This window comes from Lissotriton vulgaris, chromosome 12 (genome assembly GCF_964263255.1).
Source record: "Lissotriton vulgaris chromosome 12, aLisVul1.2, whole genome shotgun sequence".
NCBI classification, from domain to species: Eukaryota; Metazoa; Chordata; class Amphibia; order Caudata; family Salamandridae; genus Lissotriton; species Lissotriton vulgaris.
In genome coordinates this window covers 629,183,715-629,202,426 of record NC_141700.1, presented here as the reverse complement: position 1 = coordinate 629,202,426, position 18,712 = coordinate 629,183,715, and the positions used below count along the sequence as shown (strand labels likewise).

Here is an 18,712-nt window from a genome sequence, read left to right as displayed (position 1 = left end):
GATAGAGCAGGTTACATACATTGCATAAAAATCTTATTGAGACTGAAAATGGTCCTGTGGTTCAGTGCAGGAGATGTATATTACCAATATGGCATCAGTTTCATGTTTAATGCTTTTAATGATGGCTGAATTGCTTTCCCGCCGAACAGATTTGCAAATCTTGGCATCGCTTTGGTGATCATCGTAGACTTAGATTTTCTTCTGGCTAGATGGCTTCACCATGATAACTTGCTGTCAAATATCACTCCGAGATAGTCATATCGTTTCACTATTTCGATTGTAGTATCTCCTAGGTACCACCCCATGAATTTAGTTTTCTTCCCAAAGGTCATGACTTTAATTTTGGACAGATTGACCATTAATCCGTTCCCCAAGTTATACAAGGACTAAGCTTCCTGTTGCTTTCCTTTGTGTTATGATGTCTGAAACGTTGTGCCACCTCATTCATGTAGTTCTGGTATGCCGACCCATTAAAGTGATGTCAGTCAGTCCTCCTCCAGCACTCAAGTGGTTGTTATTGATTGGGTAAGGACAGGTATCGGGACCATTCTTACGACTCTGAGAGGGCGCTTCATCTGGATCAGTCTCCAGACCAGGCCTCTATCTTAAACTGTAAAGTGTCAATGTGGTTTACCAGTGCATGTACTTTTTAGTGTATTTCCATATGCTCGCAGGTGACTGTGTTTTACAGGCTGCTTCGAGAATAAACAAAATATTAATTGAGACTCAAGAGCTAGAGATTCGAAGATCAGGATGTGGGTAGTAGGAAGTGAAAGCAGGAGTCATTGTGAGACCAACGTGTATCCTATTTAAAAGTGCTGACGCGCAGTTAGGTGGTCAGCCAAAACCCTCAAAGTTTAGACAATCCAAGGCACTGAGCAACTGTGTAAACTGCCTGTAAGTCTAGGGAGACTTAACGCAGAAGTGCTGTATGGCTGAAGCTGCCTTTATTCGCAAGGTTTTGTGATAAAAGAAACAATATATGTAACCTCCTGGTAAGTGCTGTGTGGCCTAAGGATGAAGATGGTGTTTTATGTGTGTGTATTTGTGATTGTGCACCCTGCTTCCAATGCTGTCAGTTCTGAGGATTGCAGCTGATGTTATATGTGGACCCTGTCTGTAATTGTTGTGGAGGACATGATGTGTAACCTGCCTTGTAAGGCTGTGAGGTCTGAAGATATGAGGTGCTCTGTGATGTGCAATCTACAAAACTTTCTGTACTATGTGATACCTTCCTGCTAGTGCTGTATATGCTCTACATAAAAGGTACTGAGTGATCTGCAAAGCCTCATGTGGACCTACAGATGGCGCTGAGCAGTGTAACCTTCTGTAAAGTGAAGTGGGGTATCAAAGTGATGTACAATGTGTGAAGTAAGTGCAAAGCGATATTGTGGACGAGAGCAGTATTTTGTATAACTAGTCTAAAGGATGGTACAATCTGAACGTGGACGGTCATGTGGAATGTGCAAACTCTGCTGTAAAGGTTGATGGAAGTCACTTTATGATTTGCACCATGCATGTCCATTGCTATGAGCACTGAAGAGGAAAGTTGCTGCCTCTAACCTCCCCAATCTTCTGTGTTTGCCTGTTCTAGAGATGGCATCCTCTCACTGTGAGCCAGAGTTTCACTGCACAGAACGAGTGATGGACCTGGGGCTGGCAGAAGACCATTTCTCACGGCCTGAGGTGAGTCTACAACATACATGCATTGTATGCCGTTTGTACTTCTTCATCTACAGTGGACCCCCTCTCATGTATGTTCTGAGTCTGTTGCCCCTTGTCTGTCTAGGGCACACAGAGACTCTGCCACCTGTCAATCCAGGGTAATCTGGTAACCACTGTCACCTATCTGACCATGGCACCTGTTGTCATCTGTCCACAGCATTCCTTGCCACCAGTCTGCCCCAAGCATCTGTTGCCATCTGTTTCTCTCAGGCATCTGTCTGTTCATGGCATGCATTACGAGACATCTGTCCGTGGCATGCATTACCACTGTCTGGTCAAGGCATGCGTTACGACGCATCCGTCCGTGGCATGCATTACCACGCATCTGTCCTTGGCATGCGCTATTACGATGCATCTGTCCGTGGCATGCTTTCCCACACATCTGTCCGTGGCATGCATTCCCACGCATCTTGCCGTGGCATGCATTCCCACGCATCTGTCCTTGGCATGCATTCCCACGCATCTGTCCTTGGCATGCATTCCCACGCATCTGTCCGTGGCATGCATTCCCACGCATCTGTCCGTGGCATGCATTCCCACGCATCTGTCCGTGGCATGCATTCCCACGCATCTGTCCGTGGCATGCATTCCCACGCATCTGTCCGTGGCATGCATTCCCACGCATCTGTCCGTGGCATGCATTCCCACGCATCTGTCCGTGGCATGCATTCCCACGCATCTGTCCGTGGCATGCATTACCACGCATCTGTCCGTGGCATGCATTACCACGCATCTGTCCGTGGTATGCATTACCACGCATCTGTCCGTGGCATGCATTACCACGCATCTGTTCGTGGCATGCGTTACCACGCATCTGTCCGTGGCATGCATTACCACGCATCTGTCCGTGGCATGCATTACCACGCATCTGTCTGTGGCATGCATTACCACGCATCTGTCCGTGGCATGCATTACCACGCATCTGTCCGTGGCATGCATTACCACGCATCTGTCAGTGGCATGCATTCCCACGCATCTGTCCATTGCATGCATTACCACATATCTCTCCACAGCATTCATTGTTACCAGTCTGCCCTAGGCGTCTGTTGCCATCTGTTTCTCTCCATCATCTGGTACTACTCATCTGTTCATGGCATGCATTACCACTGTCTGGTCAAGGCATGCGTTAAGACACATCTGTCCGTGGCATGTGTTAAGACGCATCTGTCTGTGGCATACTTTACGGGGCATCTGTCTGTGGCATACGTTACAGCGCATCTGTCTGTGGCATACATTACGGCGCATCTGTCTGTGGCATGCGTTACGACTCATCTGCCCGTGGCATGCATTCCACGCATCTGTCCGTGGCATGCATTCAAAGCATCTGTCCGTGGAATGCATTACCACGCATCTGTCCGTGGCATGCATTACCAAGCATCTGTCCACGGCATGCATTACCACACATCTGTCCACAGCATTCATTGTTACCAGTCTGCCCCAGGCGTCTGTTGCCATCTGTCTCTCTCCATCATCTGGTAGCACTCTTCTTCCATGGCATGCATTACCACTGTCTGGTCAAGGCATGCGTTACGACGCATCCGTTCGTGGCATGCATTACCACGCATCTGTCCTTGGCATGCGCTATTACGATGCATCTGTCCGTGGCATGCATTAAGATGCATCTGTCTGTGGCATGCGTTACGATGCATCTGTCTGTGGCATGTTACGATGCATCTGTCCGTGGCATGCATTACCACGCATCTGTCCTTGGCATGCATTACCACGCATCTGTTCGTGGCATGCGTTACCACGCATCTGTCCGTGGCATGCATTACCACGCATCTGTCCGTGGCATGCATTACCACGCATCTGTCTGTGGCATGCATTACCACACATCTGTCCTTGGCATGCATTACCACACATCTGTCTGTGGCATGCATTACTACACATCTGTCTGTGGCATGCATTACCACACATCTGTCCGTGACATGCATTACCACGCATCTGTCCAAAGCATTCATTGTTACCAGTCTGCCCCGGACGTCTGTTGCCATCTCTCGCTCTCCATCATCTGGTAGCACTCTTCTGTCCTTGGCATGCATTACAGCGGTCTGGTAAAGGCATGCGTTACGATGCATCTGTCCGTGGCATGCGTTACGATATATCTGTCCGTGACCTTCGTTACGATGCACCTGTCCATGGCATGCGTTACCACGCATTTGTCAGTGGCATGCATTACCACGCATTTGTCAGTGGCATGCATTAACAGGCATCTTTCCGTGGCATGCATTAACAGGCATCTGTCTGTGCCATGCATTGCCACACATCTGTCTGTCGCATGCATTTTGACACATCTCTCTGTGGCATGCAATGCCACGCATCAGTCAGTGTTATGTATTGCCTCGCATCGGTCCGTGTTATGCATTGCCACACCGGTCCGTGGCACGCATTGCCACGCACCTGTCCGTGGCAAGCATTGCCACGCACCTGTCCGTGGCATGCATGGCCAGGCATCGGTCTGTGGCATGCATTGCCAGGCATCGGTCTGTGGCATGCATTGCCAGGCATCGGTCTGTGGCATGCATTGCCAGGCATCGGTCTGTGGCATGCATTGCCAGGCATCGGTCTTTGGCATGCATAGCTACGCATCGGTCCGTGGCATGCATTGCCAAGCTTCTGTCCTTGGCATATATTGCCACACATCTGTCCGTGGCATGCATTGCCACACATATGTCCCTGGCATGCATTGTCACGCATCTGTCCCTGGCATGCATTGCCACACAACTGTCCATGGCATGCATTGACACGCATCTGTCTATGGAATGTATTGCCACTGTCTCGTCAAGGCATCTTTTGCCAACTGCCTGTCCAGGGTTTCTGTTTCCAGTATCTGTGGTCATCTGTCTGTCCAGACCGTTCATTATCACATGTCGGTCCTAACACCTGCAGCGACTTATCTGTCCATAGCCTATGTTGCTACTCGTCTATCCAGGCCTTGCACTGCCATCTTCCCCGTGCTGGCATCCTCTGCCATTTCTTCATGGCATCTGTTGCTCCTTCTGTATGCACCGGGAGCTGTATTTTTAGTTGACTGTTCCGATTTGTCCATGTGGCACTGCACTATTCTGTTTCTTCTTGACGTCCGGGAGCCGCATTGTGTTACAGAATGCCTGTTTGATGAGCTATTCAAGGGAGAAATGGAAGAGATAGCTGAGCATTCATTACATGCCTGCAAAGGGGGTTAAAACTCTGATCGATCGATCTATCTATTTATCTATCTTTTTTTGTATCCATTTACTGTTTTTTTTTTGTTATCCATTTCACAGTTCCTTCTCTTGTTGCAGGGCCTGTTCCTGACCTCAGACGTGCAGCAGCTGCGGCAGGCCATCGAGGAGTGCAAGCAGGCCATCCTGGACCTCCCGGAGCACTCAGAGAGGCAGAAGGACGCCGTGGTGCGGCTCATCCACCTGCGGCTCAAGCTTCAGGACCTCAAGGTGATCCCTTGCCATCCATTTAAGAGCTTCTTTTGCGTGAGCATGCTGGCGTGGTGACGCTCAAGTGACGTAGCAGCAAGTAACAGGCCAGGACCCTCCCAGAAGAAAGGAATACACTGAGTTACTTGCTTGCACATACATTAGCTCAGTAGCTCCTGTTTATGGAGACATGAATAGGTGATCAGCTGCTACTGCCTGTTCATATGAACACAATTGTCTCAAGTGCACGGGAAATATTTGGAAACTATCTCCTCCATTAGAAATGGAAATATTATTTTAACTAAGTGGATTGGAAGGTGTATAAGGGATCCGAGGGGCTCCTTTATACTTTATAAGGCATATTGCCAGTCAATTAAAAATAGTAAATCAGAACACTTCATAAAACATTTCTTAATATTCGGCAGGTATGTCATGCATTCACTTGTACATCAGAATAAAATTATATCAGTGTGTACAAAAGCATAAACAACCTACACAACATTAAGGACCAGATGTATGACAGTTTTTAGCAGTCGCAAAAAGAAATCAGGGCGTTTGCGATCGTTAAAACGTTTTGTAGCATGTACAAACCCTATTTTGCGGATCGGTAACCTATTACCGACTCGCAAAATAAGATTTGCGAGTTGCTATAAGGGAGGGGCTTCCCTTCCTAATAGCAAGTCACAGGGGGATGTATGAATGTTTTGCGACCGCAAATGCGGCCGCTAAACAGTCGCAGATATCCAGGGCCGGACTGGCATTTTCCCGGTGGGTTGGAAGGGTGGGGGCTGTTTCTGGAGTGGTGGGCCGCTTTTTTGTTACAGGGGGCAGGTTTTGCAGCAGTCCCCCTGTAACAGAAGCGGCAGCGGTGCTGCACTCTAGCTCCCCCCTTCTGTGGCCGGTGATTCTCACTAGCACCCAGGGGCTGGTCCAGCTGAATTGCCAGGGCTGGTTTGTGTTCCCAGTCTGGCTCTGCAAATACTACCTACTTTAAGTAGGTGGTAAGCCAGTCGCAAATGGGAAGGGGTCCCCAGGGGACCTCTTCCCCTTTTGTGTTTGACAGTGAACATATTTTTTAAGAGCAGGCAGTGGTCCCACGGATCCACTACCTGCCCTTAAAAAATGAAAAGAAAATATTTAATTTTTTTTCTTTTAAACCTATCCCATTTTCTTTCAAAGAAAAAAGGAATGCATTTGGAAAAAAGTTGCTTTATTTACAACGCAAACACAGACTTGGTGATCTGCTGTCCCCAGCAGGCCACCATCACTGTGATTGTAGCCCATTCCCAATGGGTCGCAAATTGTGACCTGCCTCATGAATATTGGCGAGGCAGGTCATTTGTGACCCTATTGGGAATCGCTTAATGTACACATTAGTACATTCTGTTTTGCAAGTCGCAATTTGCGCCCCGCAAAACGGAATGATCGTACATCTGGCCCTAAGTGCATTACATTCCGATCAATGAATGTTCTCTCATTCGTAACGTTTGGAAATTCATACCTACCACAAACATTGCTTTTCATAATGGACTCTTTGCATCTACTGTTGCAGAACACCGATTACCAGCTGTAGTACAACCTAGCATAGCTTTTTAGACTCCATTATTTTGAAATTTGTGCTTTGAAGTTTTGAGCTGAATTTCTGACCAAAGAGCATTTGTTACAGTGCACCATTGTAGGAACATTGCCTTTGTTACGAGGAGGTGTTTAATTTTGATGTTTTTCTCAACTTTCTTTTGATTGAATTACCTTTCCCTTTCTCACAAGCTCTGGGGTTTGTCTCTTCAATCTAAAGAAAAGATTACCATTAATTTTCAGTCCTTTGAGCTGGGTTTTGTTTCCACAAACTCTTAGTTCCACAACCAAGTTAGCATGCTCTACCTACCATTGAATCTCATCAGTAATTGCTTGAGTTGAATAATGTTGCACTAGAGTGCCTGTATTGTTCTAAAGACGACTTGCACAATTTGTTGGTTTTGCCGAAACACTGTTTGTTTTGGCTACAAATATTTTATTTGTTTCAAACCGGGAGAGCAAGTTCATCCCATCTTTGAAAATCCCTCCCCGGGTTGTACCCAAGCAAGTTTTCAGGCAGTGCAAGACCTAACCAGTGCAAGTCTAGCAACACGAACCCCAACTCCATTGCCCTTCCCCCAACAATCAAACAATCGCTGCTCCCATATCCTCTACAACTCTATTTATTTATTTATTTTGGTGTTTTATAGAGCGCGAACTTGACCCGTTATGGTATCAGAGCGCTTTACATAGTCAAGGAGTTGTACAAAGGCATGGAATCACGGGAGTACAAGGGATGCAAGGAACACAAGGTACAGTTAGCATTACAGTAGCAGAGGACACGGGAGGGAAGGAAGGATACAAAGTATGGTTAACATTATAGTTGCTGAAGACAGGCCCGGGTTTCATGGTGGGGGGAAAGGTCGACAGAAGGAGGCAATAGTCTCTGTTGGGGTTATGCGACAGGGTTAGATAAGGAATTTACTCACGAGGAAGGATTTGGCCTCCTTTTTGAAACGTGCAACAGAAAGGATTCTTCTGATGGCGGGTGGGAGGGAGTTCCATATTCTTGGCGTAACCCCAGTGAACGCCCAATTGGAACTTTTTTTTCTTTTTTTGCCGAAAGCGTGAGGGCTGGAGTAGGAGGTCTCTGGCCGACCGTGAGTTTCTGATTCCTCCAGATAACACAAGTTTCTGTGCCAGATATGCAGGGGAGTTCGAGTATAAGGCCTTGTGCGTGATGCATGCCAGCTTAAGCTGTATTCTGGCCTCAAGAGTAAGCCAGTTCAGCATTTTCAGGTGTGGATAAATGTGATCAAATTTCCTTGTGCCGGTGAGTAGTCTGGCGGCCGCATTGAGGAAGGCTTTTAAGGGTGCTAGAGAGATCTTGGGTAAGCCAGAGAGGGTGGAGCAGCCATATTCCAGTCTAGCAATGACTAGTGCTTGGACTGCCATTTTTAGGTCGGGAACGTCCAGGAAGGGTTTCAGTTTCCATAGATAGCTTAGGTGGAATCTGGCAGATTTGGCCATCGAGCTGATGTGGTCTTGCATGTTCAAGTTGCAGTCCAAGGTTATTCCCAGCGATTTTGCCGAGTTCACAATAGTCGGTGGACAGTTTAAGGCTGTGATGGCCTTAATCCAAGTCTGAGTTTCTGGGTCGGTTTTAGGAGGGGAAATGAGAAGAAATTCAGTTTTCTTTGCGTTGAGTTTGAGTTGATTGGAGGCGAGCCATTGGACGGTCTGCTTCAGGACCTCATTCAGGGAGAGAACCTCCTCGAGAGATGAGATTTTGATATAGATCTGAGTGTCATCAGCGTACATATGGTAGGAGATATTTGCGATGCGGGGGCTTCGGCAAGTGGTTCTAGATAAAGTTTGAAGAGGGTGGGGGACAGCGTTGAGCCTTGAGGGACTCCAACTGTGACCAAAGAGGGAGCGGACAGGATGCTGTTGATTGGGAATCTCTGAGATCGGTTTTGGAGGAAGGATCTAAACCATTCAAGGATGGTACCATCTAGTCCCATCCTAAGTTTTAGACGTTTGAGAAGTTTCCCATGGTTGACCGTGTCGAAGGCAGAGGATAGTTCTAGGAGGATTAGGAGACAGGTTTTGCCTTGGTCAAGGGCTTGGAGGGCATCATCGACTATGTGGAGCATGGTGGTTTCAGTGCTGTGTCCCGGCCTGAATCCAGATTGGAAGTCATTGAGTAGGTGGAAGTTGTTGATGTGATGACTAAGCTGCAGCTGCACACATTTCTCCAGCACTTTGGCTAAGAGAGGGATATTGGAAATAGGTCTGAAATTGTCAGGTGAGGCTGGATCTAGAGACGTTTTTTTCTGAATGGGGAGGACTTTACCCACTTTCAGGGAGTCAGGAATTGATCTCTGCCGGAGGGAGGCATTAATTATCGTAGTCCAGCTGAGAATAATGGATTGGGCGACGGTAGCTAGGCATTTAGAGGGGAGCGGGTCGTTGAAGTGGTTGTTCGGCTTTAAGGTAGATAGGATTTTGGAGACAGAGTCTTCGTCGTTGAGTGTGAAGTTGGTCAAGGTTTTAATTTTGTCCGTAAAAAACGAGGAGAATTCCACGTATGAAATTAGAGACTTGGGTTTTTTTTTTTATGTTTTGGCCAATTTGTTGGATTGGTGTTTGACCAGTTCGAAGAGTTTGCTGGGCCTGTTCTGAGCGTTCCCCAGTTCCGATCTGAAGAATTATTTTTTTGAGTTGAGGAGGTTCTTGTTGTATGTATTTCTGGCCTGGCGGAGAAGTTTGAAGCGAGCGGCAGAGGGGTGCTGTCTCCAGATTCTTTCGGCTTGTCGGAGGGATCTCCTCTCAATGTTGAGGAATCCAGTGAACCAGGGGTTTCTATCTTTAATTTGAGTTCTTTTTAGTTATAGTGGGGCCAGGTCATCCAGAATGTTGGACATAGTAGCAGGATAGTGACCGTTGAGGTCACTGACTGTTGTGATATGCGGGGGAGGTCAGATTTGCACCGAGCCTCGAGTTCCTTGTGGTCAAGGTTCTTAGTGTCTCTGACCCATCGTTTAGGAAGCACTGGCTGTGGGGTCCTTGTCTTGAAGAAGCCAGGAAGTAGGAAGGCAATGGCGTGGTGGTCGGACCAGTCACAGGGGTCTATTGAGATAAGATTGACGGTTGTTTCCTTAGCGATGATCCAGTCAAGTGGGTTGGGAGTAAACAAGATTGTGTCAGGGCTTGCTCGGTCAGGAGGTCTTTAATGGCATTGACATGAGGATCCTTGAGGTCGTTCCAGTGTAAATTGAAGTCACCGAGGAAGATGTCTTTAGCGCTGGAGGAACTCTTTGCTGTGAGGCTTTCCATGAGGAGGTCAGTGAAGGAGTCGTTCATGCCTGGGGGGTGGTAAAAGATGTGGAGGTTGCATAGTTGGGTGGAGTTATTGCAAATTGAGAGGGAAAGGTATTCGCAGGAGTCAGTGGTACCCGCCAGAATTTCCGTGACATGAAGGTTAGAGCGATAGATGCAGGCGATGCCCCCTCCTTTCTTGCTATGTTGTCTGTCCAGCCTCGCAATGTTATAGTTGGGAGGGACTAAGAGGTCCAGGCATGGGGATGAGGAATCTTTTAGCCATGATTCAGTTAGGATTGCTAAGTCGAACTTACTGTTCATGATGAAAGCAGCAATATCAGCGGCATGCTTTACTGCAGATCAGCAGTTGATTAAGAGACCAGTCAGGGAGCCGTCGGGAGGGGAGGTAAGGGGGGGTGTCGGGTGTGGGGTCAGACAGGAGTACAGGCATTAGATTGCTTCTAGTCACACTTCTGTTGCAGAGGGTAGCAGATCTGCAGGGGTTGATAGCGACCGTGCAAATGGGATGTTCTTCATTCACATCTGAGGGACAAGGGGTGACTGGGGCTGCATTGTAGTCCTGTAGGATGGCGAGGATTTCTTTTTCAGTGAGGTCTAGCGGATTTGGTGAGGCAAGGGGAGGGTTATAGGAGAGGGCGAGAGCTAGGGTTTCTTCCTCCGATAGATGGTAAGGGTGCTTGCGAGGGCGAAGGTGCCTCAGGGATGGAGATAGAGATAGAGGGTGTTTGGGGAGCTCTGTAATAGATGGGGAAGTGGAGTTCAACCGGGGCTTGAGGCTGGCGAAGGAAAGTTCAGCGAGGTGGAGGAGGTTTGTTAGATCCAGGATGGAGAAATGGATGCTCTGGATTATTTTGGTGGCTCTGGATTGCAGACCAGTAGGAGGGGTGATTTGTGGGCTTGCAGGGTTAGCTTGACCTGCATCATAGGTCATTGGAGGTTTACCAGTCTCAGAGTCCGAGTGGGGGGTTAGACGGGAGGAGACCAGGGGTTTCGGCTCGATTGCATTAGCAGGGCCGGTAGATGAGCTGAGGGGGTGGGTGCTCTGTGTTAGAGACCTCCAATACCGTAAGGGGAGAAGGAGGGGAGGGGACCAGGGTCTCGGGTGGAAGTATTGGCAGGGCTGGTAAACGGACTAGAGGGGTTGGGAGGAGTAGTGTTGGAGAACCTTAGAGAGGTGGTTTGTGGGAGGTTAGATATACGGGGCAGTGCCGTATATCTCCAACCTTCTACTTTTGCCCAGAACCCCTAAGAGTGACAGGGTTGCGCTTTACAAAGGCTGACTGGTTTTATTGATTGATTGAAGTTCCCTCATAATGAAAGTCCTGTGTCAAAACTCAAGCCTAGCTACTCTCCTCGTGTCCCTTAGATCTCTCCCTCATCTTGACTGGCCAGCTTCTCGGGAGGTCGCAGGGGTGACCAGGCCCGGCTCCTTCATACAATCCACCAAACTCTCCCAGGCACGTGCCTTCTCAATAGAGCTGCGCCCCCTTTTTGCCGAACTACTGTTAACACCTTTTTTTTTTCGGGGGGAAAACCCCTCATGCACACTGACGATACAGCTGTCTGACTTGTTTATTTGGCATTGGTGATGCACAGGAATGATTTATATATGTGTGTGGGTGTGTCTGTGTGTGTGTGTGTGTGTGTGTGTGTGTGTGTGTGTATATATATATCAGCGTACTCCCTTCGATCAGACCACACGTTGCCGCAGGAAACAGAGGAGCCATGACCCAAGTATGTGCAAAGTAGATTTATTTTCAGCCACAGTCCACCATCAGCATGACGCGTTTCGATCCCGTGGGATCTTGATCAAATGACGCTACATGGTGTTGGTTCCGGTTTTAAAGGCCATTTTTTTTGTTATTTTAAAGTGATACACACCCAAAATAAAGTGTCCAATTATTGTGTAAAAATGCAATTATGTCTACAAAACGTTTTTGCTCTCCGCTATTTAACTACTCATACATTATAGTACACAATGTTGTTTTAAACCAGAAATAATTCACATTCCATGGGTATAGTCCTTCTCGTACTCATTATATATCTTTAAGGTATTTATCTGGTTCATGCACAATTTGATTTATCATATTTGTTGAAGGTTCAGGTATGAATACCATGGGGTAGGGTTCCCTCCCTCACTAACTAGTTCATAACATTGCTTGCTTACAATACTCTGATTTACCTAAGCAAACATTTTCAGAGCATGACACATATGTGCAAGGGTCGCATAATAAATAAATAAATAGATACAAAGGGCCAACACATTTTTAGAAAACGAGATTAAAACATATTAATCAAATGCAGTAGTATCTAAAAGACCCCCTTAGAATCATGCTTATTGGCCTAATGTTTTTCCAATCTTCTGGAAGTTGAATAATAAATAGATGAATACAGTACTATGGACAATAAAGTGCGGATTTAAGTTTTGTAGACTGAAATATGTGCAAAATTTGCTGAAAAGTGCCAAGTACCTCTCTATCTAGGAAACTACATCTAAACAAATACCTATTACCTTAAAAACCATAAAACAATGTGTAAAATTATATGAAAGAATAAATTGGTGGCGGTCAATTAAGAAACTAATGTTTAGGATATACTGTTATCAGCAGCTCACTTTTTGATATTTTCTTTTTGTGATATTAGTTTAATACTATTTTTTCACAAAATTTATTGATTTAAAGGCAAGTGTATAGGTCTTCAGTAATGTTGAGACCCATAGGGGATCTGGAATCAAGTTCTAGAATGTATTTGGTTTCTAATCGTCTCAGCGCTTTTACCCTGTCCCCTCCTCTTTTTTGCAACGGTACACTCTAAATTAGACAGAACCGTAAATATTGAGGGTCTGATTTATGCTTCTCACCAAAGTGGCGGGCTACTGAGTATAGGGGTTCTTGGTTTTTGATTCCCCTTATGTGCTGGAGCACCCACTTATGTCCCTGCAGTATAGTACTGCCCACATATTTTAAATTACAAGGGCACTCCAGCACATAAACCACGTGGTCTGTTTTGCAGGTAAGCGCCTTTGTGATAAGGTGTTCCCTTTCTCCAAATGGTGTTTTGTATTTGGAGGTATTGACTCCATGTGTACAGGCCTTGCAGGACCTACATTTGAAAAATCCCTTGCGTTGACTTAACCAAGTATTGCTGGTGTTTGTACCCGGATCATTATGAACTAATGAATCCCTCATTGAGGGAGCCCTGCTATATGCAATAGCTGCTTTCCTGGGCAGTAAATGGCCTATTATAGGATCCCCTAAAAGTATAGGCCAATTTCTGTCAATGATCTTTTTGATAGCCTTGCTCTGTTTGTTATAGCTCAGAATGAATCTGAAGGTTTCTGTCTGCTGAATTAGGCCTTTCTTTTAGCAAAGTGTCCCGATTGACCTTGTTGCTTCTCACAATTGCTTTGTCTATGCACTGGATGGAGTATCCCCTAGCTAAAAATCTATTTTTACCAGCTAGTTGGGCCTCCCTTAGGTCAGCCTCACTGCATATGCGCTTTAGTCTCAGCATCTCCCATAGGGGATGCTTTGAATGAGATGTTGAGGGTGAGCGCTGCTCGCATGTAATACTGAGTTCCCCGCAGTACTTTTCCTATGCAACTTGGTTTGGATCTGGCCTTCTTTTACATACACTTGAACATCAAGAAAGTTCACAGTTTCTGAGCTAATGGAGGCCGTAAAGTTTAGGTTCAAATTATTGATATTCAATTTCTCTATACATTTCAATGCCTCATCTTGGGTGCCCTGCCAAATGATAAAAAGGTCATCTATGAACCTTAACCATGTTATAATGTTGTTATTTACATACATTGAGTATTGCTTGCTTAGGTCCAGCTCCTCCCACCAACCCATGTGTAAACAGGCGTAGCTGGGGGAGAAGCTGGCCCCCATAGCAACCCCTCGTTGCTGTTGGTAGATGACGTTTTGGAACATAAAAAAAGTTGTTTTTTAAAATGAAATCAATCATATTGAGTAGCATTGTGTTATGCAGTTCAAATTCACATGATCTCTTTGATAGGTAGTATCTAATTGCTCTGAGACCATCCTGATGTTGAATCGAAGTATACAAGGATGTAACATCTAGTGTTATCATTAGATAGTTATCTTGCCAGTCAATAGTTTGTATTTTTGCCAAAAAGGCCCCCGTATCTCTGATGTACGATGGTAACTGTTGCACAAGGTCTTGTAGAAAAAAATCCACATATTGTGATGGCTATTTCGAGCCGAAATAATGGGCCTGCCAGGTGGTTTTGTTGGGTTTTTGTGTACTTTAGGTATGAAGTACATGATGGGTGTTACCGGGTTATCATTTTTTAGGAATTTAAATTCACCGAAAGACAGTAGCACCCCATTTTTCCAGGCTACCAATTTCATTCTAAAATCTTTGTACATGGATTTTAGCGTGTGTTGGTCGCTTCGATGATAACATTCTTTGTCTTTCAACTGATTCATTGCATCATCAATATAATCTGTTCTGTTCCAGAGGACTAAATTGCCCCCTGTATCCGAATTGCGGATAATGATATCCTTGTTGTTCTTAAGCGTGGTCATAAGGTTGTAATATTGGATGTCTCTTTTGTTGTTTTTCTGTTTGGTTGAGGTATAAGTTTTGTAATTTAGTTTTTTGAGGCTGGATGTAACTTGTTCATTGAACACCTCTATAGAGTCTCTGACAGTGATGGGGTTGAAGGTTGAGGGGGATTTGAACGGTGTAGATGGTCTTTTTTGAATCACCATTGTATCAGTGTTGCCTCTGATGGAGTTGCTCCTATTACTCTTCTGGGCAAGTTCCAACAAAGCGTCCAATGTTGAATCATTTGCATCTAAGTTTGTTTCTATAGGTCTAATTACTTGGCCAAGTATTGTCTCTGTTTCAATTTTGTCTGAATTTTGTTTTTGTTGGAGAAAGTTTTTTTTAGTTTAAGTTTCCTAATACTTTTAAATATGTTCCATCTGGTTGCAGCGTATCCAAAGGAACTCTCAGTGCAGTATGATAACCCAAGTTGTAGTAACTGGAGTTCAGCTTTGTTACGGTTTACAGTTGTGAGATTGATAATAGTTTGTTTGTTGTCACTTTCTGTCTCAGTTAGCGTCTCCAATTGCATTTCTGTTGTTTTTTCAAGAACTGTTTTGGTTGTTCTTTTTCGTTTTGCCTGCCTCATTTGTCTGCGTTTGACTGTTCTGTTTCTGACATTCTGTTTGTTGGTTTTCTCGGCCGCAGGGTGTCCCTGCGTTCCCTGCATAAAAAATCCACTTCATCTTCTAGGGAGATTTTAGCTGGAACTTATTTCATTTTTTGTTGGCGAGATTCAATTTCAGTCTCACTCTCCAATGCCGAACTGAAGTCAGAACTGGAGGCTCCATCTGGATATATATTTGGAGCCGATTATTTTTCCCTCTGGGGTTGCTGCGCCTCTCCATATTTTGAGAGCTTGAGTTTGTCATATTTTTTGGCGAATGTGAATATTCTGCCACATTCATAATCCATGCAGTCCTGATGGAATTTAAAGGTTTTATGTTCTCTTATTTTCTCTTCCTACCTTTTGATTCTTTTAGTCAATTATTCTTTTAATTTGAGTACTTCCTCATTTTGCCCCATAGTTGAGTTCTTGGTTGATTTGTTCAATTTCTGTCTGTAGGTTTTCCCGGTCAGATTTAGCATATTTTACTAAAATAGTAATTAATTTACGTGAGGATTCCAAGTTAGTCTCTGCCCATTCACGCATCATGTTTTTGTCGGGATTCTCATAGCTGGGCGCTAGGAGAATCCTTAAACCACGAGCCACTCTGTTGACATCTAGGTATCGCTGTAGCGATTTTGCCTCCCACCACTTGCTCTGCCTTGCACAGTTTCTCCAGGACTTTTAATTTGTCTTTTATTCCGGGATTTTGTTTTGCCACTGATGCTTTCTGTGAGATCTGTTATCATTGAACATTTCGGCTGCCGCCGCTTCTCTTTCTCGTAGCGAGTCCGCCGACATGGTGCAAACTTAAAGGCTGATATTTATTTTAATGTAATTGTAAAGGCACTAGCGCGTCGGGCTGAACTGCCGTGAGTTGTCCGCTAGCTTTGTGCCGCGCACACCTCCAACCCAGCTGTACACGCTTCCACTGGCTATCCCCTGACACTCCACCAAGCAGGTCGCGCTTTGCGTCCTCCGACCCGAAAACCCGCCTACCTTGTATGTGGCTGCGAGGATGTTGCTGCCGTCGTTACGCGTGCTGGGGGGGGGGCTTGCCACCGAAAATCCTTCCGATGCTGTTGGTAGCTCGTTTCCAAGCAGTAACTCCTTTGGTGATGGCGTTGTGTGTACACTAGTCTAAACGCGAGACACTCATGTTGTGACTTTTCCTTGTTTTGTGTAGGTTGAAAGCTGAGTGTTGACAGTATAGTAACTGTCATAGCTGTGTGCATTCTTACTTTAAAATGCATGTGATAAATGTAGATTCTACATCTATTTTGTTGATGACAATTGGAAATAAGCATGGAAGCCCCTTGCATCACAATGAACACTTTTCTCTCTGGCTAAAAGTATGTTTAATTATTTCATTTGGGCTGAGACATATCTTCTCCATACCTTCCTCCTGTGCTTGAGGCAGTTTTCTGTTCATATGACTTTGCCTGCAGTTTGTGTTTTACAGGTCACACCTTAATTACCAGTCTTTCAGTTCTGTACAAGGATGAGGGAAGGGAGCTTTCATGGAGAGCCACCATTTGCCTCCCTCCTCCAGTAACTACAAGTTGAACCAGTACCCCATCCCATCAAATTAAGGGCACGTTTGTTATTTACAGAGTAATGAGAATATTGTAGGCGAAAAATAAATCATCACACCTCTGAAAAATACGCTATTCGTGAAGGATTGAAGGTCAAAGTGGGTTCAAGTTATCATCTGCTTGTGTCACCACCTGTCTCCCATCTGGAAAATGTCTTCTGTCTCTCAGTGTATTCACAGCTAGGGCTACTGGCGCAAGACTTTTAGTGGTGCTTGGAGAATAATGCAGACTCTAAAAGAGGGTTAAATGGATTGATAGAGAAAAGGAATTACAGACAAAAAAATTATCCTTTCTATCCGAGGTTTCTCACCGCAGTTCATAATTATTCGGATAGAATAGCAATCCATACTCTTTACAAAGGAGTGGTGTGGATTGGAAATTCCCATACTGTTCTCTCCTACCTGTTATTTCTTGCTTGTTTTCTTCTTCTTCCTTTTCTCTAACTTTGTCTCTTCTCTTATTTGCTCCTACCCTTTTCCTTTTCTTTCTCCCTCTCTTCATCTCCTTTCTGTTTTCCAGTTTCTCACTCTTATTACTCTTTCTTCTCACAACACTTTTTATCTACTCTTTTTCATCTTTCTACTCTTTCTTTGCTCCCTGATTTGCAGTTTAATCATTTATTATTCAGTCTTCTGTTATCGCCTGTCTTTTCTACACATTTCTACCTCTCTATCATTCTATTTTTTTCTTCTCATCTAATTTTATCCCACTTTTTTCTACTCTTTTTCAATGTTTCCTTTTCGTTGCTTTAGATCATTTTCTCTTCATTTCTTTCTTTCTTGTTCTGTTCGTTGAATGTTCATGTTCTCTTATCCTCTTTATTTTCTCCCTGTTCCCGCTGTGTTCCCTTCTCTTGTTCTCATTCCTTCTTGCATTTCTTTTCTTTTCTTGTTCTCTGCCTCCTTTTTCCCATCTATTTTCATTGCTGCCTCTCTCCCCTCATGTTTTCTACTGCCACATATTTTCTGCTCGTCTTTGCTTCTTCCCTTTTTATTCTCACTAACTTGTTTTTGAGTTATTTTTCCTGTGCTTTTCTTTACTTTTTTGTTTGCTCCTCTCCTATGTTTTTTTCTTTTTCCACCTCTATACTTATTTATCCTGCTCTGACCTTTTTTTAAATGCCTTTTCCTTTTGTTTCACCTCCTGTCTTATCTCGTATTTCGTGTGGTTTTATTTTCCACTGTTCTGTGATTTCTTTTGAGGTGACAGTCACCCCACTGACCCACTCACACTTTCCCCCTTTCTTTAGTATTCATTCACTGCATTTCTCTTTTCAAGGATCCAAGTGAAGAGGAACCAAATATCCGGATCCTCCTGGAGCATCGATTCTACAAAGAAAAGAGCAAAAGTGTCAAACAAACGTGTGACAAATGCAACGCCATTATCTGGGGCCTGATCCAAACTTGGTACACATGCACAGGTACTGAGGAAGCATGTTCCTTTTTTGATCCTTGCAACAGCAATGGCAGAAGCTGTGCTTGTCTGCACCACGAAATCATTAAAGGCAAAAGAGAGATAACCTGCATTCACAAAGAATATATGATGTTACAACGCAAACAATTATGCTTGCGTTTACAATGCGGTTTTTACATCACAACTACCATTACATCGCATGATTTTACAACGCATGCCACAACGCATTTTTACAACTCATTCCATTACAACGCCTTCCATTACAATGCATACCATTACAACGCATAATACTTTTAGGGCAGCAATGAGGTAAGTGTTGGATAGTGTTGGGGTAAACATTACTATTCCCATAAAGCAGGGCATGGCCTGAGGTGTCAAGTTGGTGGTCGCACTCTAAGAGTGCTCCGGACCCCTCCGTCATCCGCCTCGAATCCAGCGCTCATCGGCACCCATCCAGACCTCCTACCTGACCGCTGTGGCTCCCCTGACTGGTAGTGCCCTCCATCCGGCGTTCTGGTGACGAA

General features: G+C 45.0%; 1 protein-coding gene across 1 annotated transcript in view; it reads left to right on the top strand.

Annotated features, from left to right (window-relative positions):
• DEF8 (differentially expressed in FDCP 8 homolog) overlaps positions 1 to 18,712 on the top strand; it is a 185,271-nt gene that overhangs the window by 25,247 nt on the left and 141,312 nt on the right. The window contains exons 4-6 of the mRNA XM_086945782.1: positions 1,595 to 1,686; positions 5,010 to 5,159; positions 18,054 to 18,195. Coding sequence (XP_086801908.1) covers positions 1,595 to 1,686; positions 5,010 to 5,159; positions 18,054 to 18,195 — 384 coding nt within the window. The remainder of the gene's footprint in view (positions 1 to 1,594; positions 1,687 to 5,009; positions 5,160 to 18,053; positions 18,196 to 18,712) is intronic.